Genomic DNA, 6636 nt, shown 5'->3' on the forward strand with positions numbered 1-6636 from the left:
AAAAAAAAAAAAAAAAAAAGAGTACTTTAGAACTTTACAAATTCTTCACTACAAAAGTATTGCTTCCTTCTCTGGCTTCAAATCCAAGTTCAATTTCAAAAGTTTAAGCCTCTTTTTAAAGAGCGTTTTGTTTGTTTGTTTGTTTGTTTGTTTATTATTTTTATATGTATGAGTGGTTTTGGCTGGGCATGTATAAATGCACCACATGTATGCAGTACCTGCAGAGACCAGAAGAGGGCATCAGATCCCCTGGAACTGTTACAGATGGCTGTGCATTGTCCTGTGGGTCTTGATAACCAAGCCCGGGCAGCAAGTGCTCTTACCCACTGAACTATCTCTCTAGCCAAAATTCAAACCTCTTGGCAGAATATTCATTTGTTCAAATGAAAAAAAAAAAAAGAGAGAGAGAGAGAAAGCTTACTGTGTGATTCACACTGGCCTGGCGGGAGAGGCAAACAGGGGTCGGCAATCCTGGCATTGAGGCAGCAGATGTGTAAGGAAACTTAACACTCACTTTATACAACTGGGGTGGCAATGGAGGGTTTGAAACTCAACCATGAGAGATGGATGATTTCTGAACAGAGGGACCAGAACAGCCTACAGTGTCTGAATGGGGCTCAGAACGACTGCCCAGATGTAAGTCTGAGGAGTACCCTGGGGTCAGATAGGGTAAGAGTGGGTCAGGAGCAATCTGGGTTTGCAAGACTGGTGTGTGTGTGTGTGTGTGTGTGTGTGTGTGTGTGTGTGTATGAGTTGGGAAAACAAGGTATAATTCGATTTTCCAGGGCCTTTTTGGGCAGTGTTAATACCTAACAACAACCTGCAAAAACACAGGGAGCAACTGTTTGTTTCTATGTGTGTTTTTCTTGGCTTTTTCAGGGTCTCTCCAGTATCAGAGCTGCAGAGCTCCTGGCTCGGGATGGGCCCAATGCCCTTACCCCTCCCAAGCAAACTCCAGAGATTATCAAGTTCCTCAAGCAGATGGTGGGGGGCTTTTCCATCCTTCTGTGGATAGGTGCAGCCTTGTGCTGGATCGCATATGTGATCCAGTATGTCAGCAGTACAGCATCCCTGGACAATGTAAGCAACCATCCTGGGTTTCCCTTGATTACGGGGAGAAGCAGTCATTGGGTGTGGCCATCAGTGGGCACAGTGCTAGGCTAAATCTAGGAGTCTACCATCCACCAGGCAGTGGTGAATATGGGGCAATTCTCCCAGCCATGAGTGGTATCTCATTTTAAGACAATATGGGCATGAATTTTAGAATATAGACAGAACATTTAGTTCGTAATGAGGAAGAAAATCACTATGAAGTGTTTTTGGAATGCTCTTTCCTCAAAGCTAATCTCTCCATTTTCCCATGGAGGGCAGCTATACCTGCTCATGACCCAGTGCCAAGCCCAAAGAATTGAACACGCTAAGAGAAAGAGACCAGCTGACAAAAGCTAGGAGTCATATGTGGTCATTGATGTTAAATACCAGATAGGCACATCTTTGGAGAACATATCCATGGTCTTCAGGCTGGCACAGGGCAGAGAATGTTTGATTGCCAACAAACATGAACAACAAGAAATGGTCTAGATTTCAGACTGGGGGTAGGGTGGTGAATAAGTGTATATATAAAAAAGATATCTGAACATTAGCACAAATTGCATTTCCTTCATGTCACCCATTGTCATGGCCTGAAGGTAATTCTTGGCAGTACTCTTAGCCTCTCTGTGTTTGTGACTTGTCACATGGAATCAGGTAGGAATGTTCCACTGTGGTGTCACACTGATAGTCAGGCTAAACTGTTTCAGATTTGGGGTTATCTGTTTCCTTGACTGCTGCCTCTCTTCCCCACCCAGGTCTATTTGGGCGCCATACTTGTCCTGGTCGTTATTTTAACGGGGATTTTTGCTTATTACCAAGAAGCCAAAAGTACCAACATTATGGCAAGCTTTAGTAAGATGATCCCCCAGGTGAGTGAGCCAAGCAACTCTGCTCTCTTCCTGAATCCTGGGTAAGATGGCAGCTGTGACCTCACTCTTTGCTGTCTGGGGTACCGTGGTCAGATTAGCTCACATCTCTGAGTCCTAGTTCATCACAGAGTTGAGGTGGTCACGGCAGGGTTGAAGTGAGATCAAGGAAAATATTCAGCCAAGGGAAAAGCAAGACAGAACATTGGTCATTGTGCAACATGTTCTGAACCATTTTGGACAGCCTCTCAGATGGTTCTAGAATATTCCTCACCAACAGCCAAGGAAATCCATCTGGTCTACATCTTTCTCCCAGGAATCCTTGTGTCCGTAGCTAGGAGCCCTCTCTGGCCCTGAATCAAAGAACTGGTGACTAGAAGGGATGATTCTGGGTACAAGAGATGCCTCCTGCAGCACCAAGGAAGAATCAGGGTGCTCCTTCATTAACATCCCCCCATCTCAGCAGGGGTCTAGCTCTCTGAGTGGTTTTCACCTGCCTGGCCATCTGGGAGGGGAGTTACCTTCATCATCTGCCTTGGTCTATCTGTCAAGCAATGGTAGATTTTTCTGGTTCCAAGAACAGACCACAAGAAAAAATAGTTCTCGGGGTCCCGAGCGTTCCCAAGAGGCTTAGGTGGCTGTCATGGCTTTCTTCCACAGCAAGCTCTTGTCATCCGAGATGCGGAAAAGAAGATCATTCCAGCAGAGCAGCTGGTGGTGGGGGACGTTGTGGAGATTAAAGGAGGGGACCAGATACCTGCAGACATCAGACTGGTGTTTTCCCAAGGGTGCAAAGTGAGTGTCAAGGACATCTTCCTCCAGGAGGCTGCTGGGAGGCACCCGGCAACTCTCTCCCTATTTTGAAGAAAAAGTGGGGATTAAAGTAGCTAATTTTGAATTACTTTCAAATTTTCTTTCAGGTAGATAACTCCTCTCTCACTGGGGAGTCTGAGCCCCAGGCTCGTTCAACTGAGTTTACCCACGAAAACCCCTTGGAAACTAAGAACATAGGCTTCTATTCTACAACGTGCCTGGAAGGTAAGGCCAGCTAGCTCTCAGGAATGCGTGGCTTTCCCTCTTGGCTCTGAGGTTTTCATCCCTCCAGTCCGTTGTTCTAAAGCTTCCCCCCCCCCCAAAAAAAGTGCAGAATTGAGGGGACCCGAGAACTAATGTTATCCATTGTGTTGTCGTGTGCTGGCCTCCAGAGAGGGCTGAGAGCAGAAATCCTGGAGTAAAATGTGTTCTTCCCTGCAGGTACAGCAACTGGCATTGTCATCAACACGGGTGACCGCACCATCATCGGGCGCATAGCCTCCTTGGCTTCGGGCGTTGGGAGTGAGAAGACACCCATAGCCATTGAGATTGAGCATTTTGTCCATATTGTGGCAGCAGTGGCTGTGTCCGTTGGTGTCATTTTCTTCATCACCGCCGTGTGCATGAAGTACTACGTCCTGGATGCCATCATCTTCCTCATTAGCATCATTGTGGCCAATGTGCCAGAGGGCCTCCTGGCTACTGTCACTGTGAGTTTATGCTGTTAGAGAGCCTCTTGGCATCTACCACAAGGTGGCTGTAGAGCCACAGCTTGCCCCATCTGCAGAGCAACACACTATCCCCTCCAGAGACCACCATGGGCCTGTTTCATAGAGTGGTTGACAATAAGAATTGTGGATGTTTCTAACATCTAGATGCCTTGTTCTAGAAATTTTATATTTTCAGGAGATCTAGGTTAGTTCATCTCGGTTATTTCACACCTCCCTTTTATCAAGATAAGAAATTTGTAGAATTTCTGAATGCAACGCATCTCCTGATTGCTTTTTCTAAAATCCCTTTTCTCCACCCCATCTTTTTATAAAGGAGTTCACCCCCTTCCTTACCTAACCTCAGACTTAGCCCTAGCTCTCCTGTCTCCTTTTGCCCAGGCCCACCTATCTCAGTCCTCAGACACAAGCTCCCTCTTCCCCAGTCTGCTGTGGAGGCTCATGGGAGAGGGGAGAGGGTTCGTACGCTAGCTATTTAACTACGTGAGCAGTGGCCAAGTGCTGTCCAGACCAAAGACAGGAGAAGAATGTTTTTGAGTTCCTGGTCTCACTGCTGTGTTTGTTTGTTTGTTTGTTTGTTTGTTTGTTTGTTTGTTTCATTTTGTGGTTCTGAAGATTAAACCCAGCACCTCATGAATGCTAGGCTACCATCTTACCACACCCATCTAACTGGGCTTGCTTTTTAATTGCATGTGTGGCATTGCAGTTGTCTTTGCTGCCTGTAGACTTCCAGAACACTCAAAGAACATAGAGATAAGGAAAGTGTCCAATATTTAATCTATTTTTTAAGATTGTAGTTAATAGGGCTTTGGGGTGGCTTTCAACTCACTAATCCAGACTTGTAGCTGTAATACCACCTCTGGCCTAGTTCTCTCCTGAAAGTCAGTCCCAGATAACCTGAGTTCAAAATGATTGTCCCCAAAGCATCCTTCTCCCCTCCTGCTAGGTTACCCTGTCACTGACGGCAAAGCGGATGGCTAAGAAGAACTGCCTGGTAAAGAACCTGGAGGCAGTGGAGACGCTTGGCTCCACCTCCATCATCTGCTCAGATAAGACAGGGACCCTCACTCAGAACAGGATGACTGTGGCCCACTTGTGGTTTGACAACCAGATCTTTGTGGCTGATACAAGTGAAAACCAGACAAGTGAGTTTTGTGGAGCATCCAAACCCAAAGACAAGGACCCAAGCAAACGGGCTCTCTGGTCTTACGTGAAGGGTGTGACTAGGGCCTGTCAGGCCCATCGCCCACACTAACCACTGTTCTTTCTCTGTGTCCAGAACAAGCCTTTGACCAAAGCTCTGGAACCTGGGCTTCCTTGTCCAAGATAATAACACTGTGTAACCGAGCAGAGTTCAGGCCAGGCCAGGAGAGTGTCCCCATCATGAAGGTAAGGCTGCTACCACTCTAGGTCTTATGTCGCAGGCTGTACGAGGTCACTCTGTGTTCTACTTGATTTAGTCTCTTCCACTGGGCAAAGTTTGCTCTGGCAAGAGCAAATCTGACTGCGGAGATGAGCAGAAGGCCTCCTTCGCTCCATCTACCACTGAAAAGTTACAATCTGACTGCGGAGATGAGCAGAAGGCCTCCTTCGCTCAGTCTACCACTGAAAAGTTACAATCTGACTGCGGAGATGAGCAGAAGGTCTCCTTTGCTCCGTCTACCACTGAAAAGTTACAAGGGCATTTGTCAGAAATCCAAATTCCTTCTCGTCTTGAACTTGATTTCCTGACTGCTGGAAGCTAGGTGGACATAATTAGAGTTCCTTGATACCCAAATGTTTTTTGCTGAACTACAAAATACAGTTGGATGGAAATAAGAGGTCTGATCTTACATAGCACATCCTCCTCTTGTAGAATACAGGACGTCAAGTGGTCTTGGAACACTGAATAAGAACACACTCCTACTTTCCTCTCTCTCTCCCTCCCTCCCTCCCTCCCTCCCTCCCTCCCTCCTTCCCTCCCCTCTCTTCTCCTCTCCTCTCTTTCCCCCTCCCTTCCCTCTCCCTGCCCCCCACAAAGCTGATTTGTCCCTCTGTTATTTCTGTGCCCAGCCTGGCTTCCAGTCTACAGGACGCCAAAATCTTCACACTGACATAGTCATTCTCCTTGTCTTTGGGCCAAAGGCTTTGGAGATTATCTTTGATTTTCTTCTACCTAGTGAGCCACCAAGTCCCATTGTAGGTTTGAAATATACACAACTTCACACTTCTATTATGATCAGTTCTGGCATCTAAGTTGCCAGACTGCCTCCCGCTGACCTCTCCACCTCTCGCCGGCCTCCCCTGCTTTTAGCCTTCCTTTCCATCTTTTTCATCTGCCACTAATTTTTTAAACACTGATTAGTTTTACCTTCATCGAAGTTTGCATAATTTTTTCTGAGTCCCTGTTTTCTGCTACGTGAGTTTTGATGGCAGACTGCTTACTGTCTTACCACACACTCCTGTATGTCTACACCTGGCAGTGGATTCTAGAAAGCTTTTTTTTTCCCCCTGAATATCTGTCTCCTAGTCATATAGACCATAGCTCAGGAAGCCCCATTACACAATAGAGCTCCCGCTTGTGCAAACTTTCATCATGCCTGTAGGTGGCGCCATTGCTTCATATTCCTACATGCAATCCTGCAAGAGCCACTCGGTGATGACTTTGTCTCTTCAGCTAGGCAATAAGCTTAGTCAATGTTGTTGGTGTGTTAAAGGCAAGTTGGTTTGTTGAAAACAGTCACAAAAGAACTAGGGGGCTGATGTGCTGTTAACGTTTATCTCTTGATTCCCAGAGAGTTGTGGTTGGAGATGCCTCGGAAACTGCTCTGCTAAAGTTCTCGGAGGTTGTTTTGGGTGATGTGATGGACATTAGGAAAAGAAACCACAAAGTGGCTGAGATTCCTTTTAATTCTACCAACAAATTTCAGGTGAGTTTCCCCTCACAACTGGCAATCTTTGTTTGTCACTAGAACAACACAACTTCTGTACTCATCCATTTGTGAATCCATACTCTAGACCAGACCTGGCTTCAAAAGACCTTGGAGGGGTGGGAGATGTGAGTATTGGCCAAGCCAGGTCGGGTTTGCCAGTGGTGGTGGTGTTCTCCTCCTCCCCCTCCCCCTCCTCCTCCCCCTCCCCTCCCCCTCTCCCTCCCC

The 6636-nt window shown here is 46.7% G+C and overlaps 1 protein-coding gene across 1 annotated transcript in view; it reads left to right on the top strand.

The window, feature by feature from the left end:
* Positions 1-6636, top strand: part of Atp12a (ATPase H+/K+ transporting non-gastric alpha2 subunit) — a 23515-nt gene that overhangs the window by 3861 nt on the left and 13018 nt on the right. The window contains exons 4-11 of the mRNA XM_021181608.2: positions 880-1080; positions 1848-1961; positions 2619-2753; positions 2879-2996; positions 3213-3481; positions 4446-4644; positions 4779-4888; positions 6274-6408. Of these exons, the coding sequence (XP_021037267.1) occupies positions 880-1080; positions 1848-1961; positions 2619-2753; positions 2879-2996; positions 3213-3481; positions 4446-4644; positions 4779-4888; positions 6274-6408 (1281 nt within the window). The remainder of the gene's footprint in view (positions 1-879; positions 1081-1847; positions 1962-2618; positions 2754-2878; positions 2997-3212; positions 3482-4445; positions 4645-4778; positions 4889-6273; positions 6409-6636) is intronic.

The sequence above is a fragment of the Mus caroli genome, chromosome 14 (genome assembly GCF_900094665.2).
Source record: "Mus caroli chromosome 14, CAROLI_EIJ_v1.1, whole genome shotgun sequence".
Classification (NCBI taxonomy): Eukaryota; Metazoa; Chordata; class Mammalia; order Rodentia; family Muridae; genus Mus; species Mus caroli.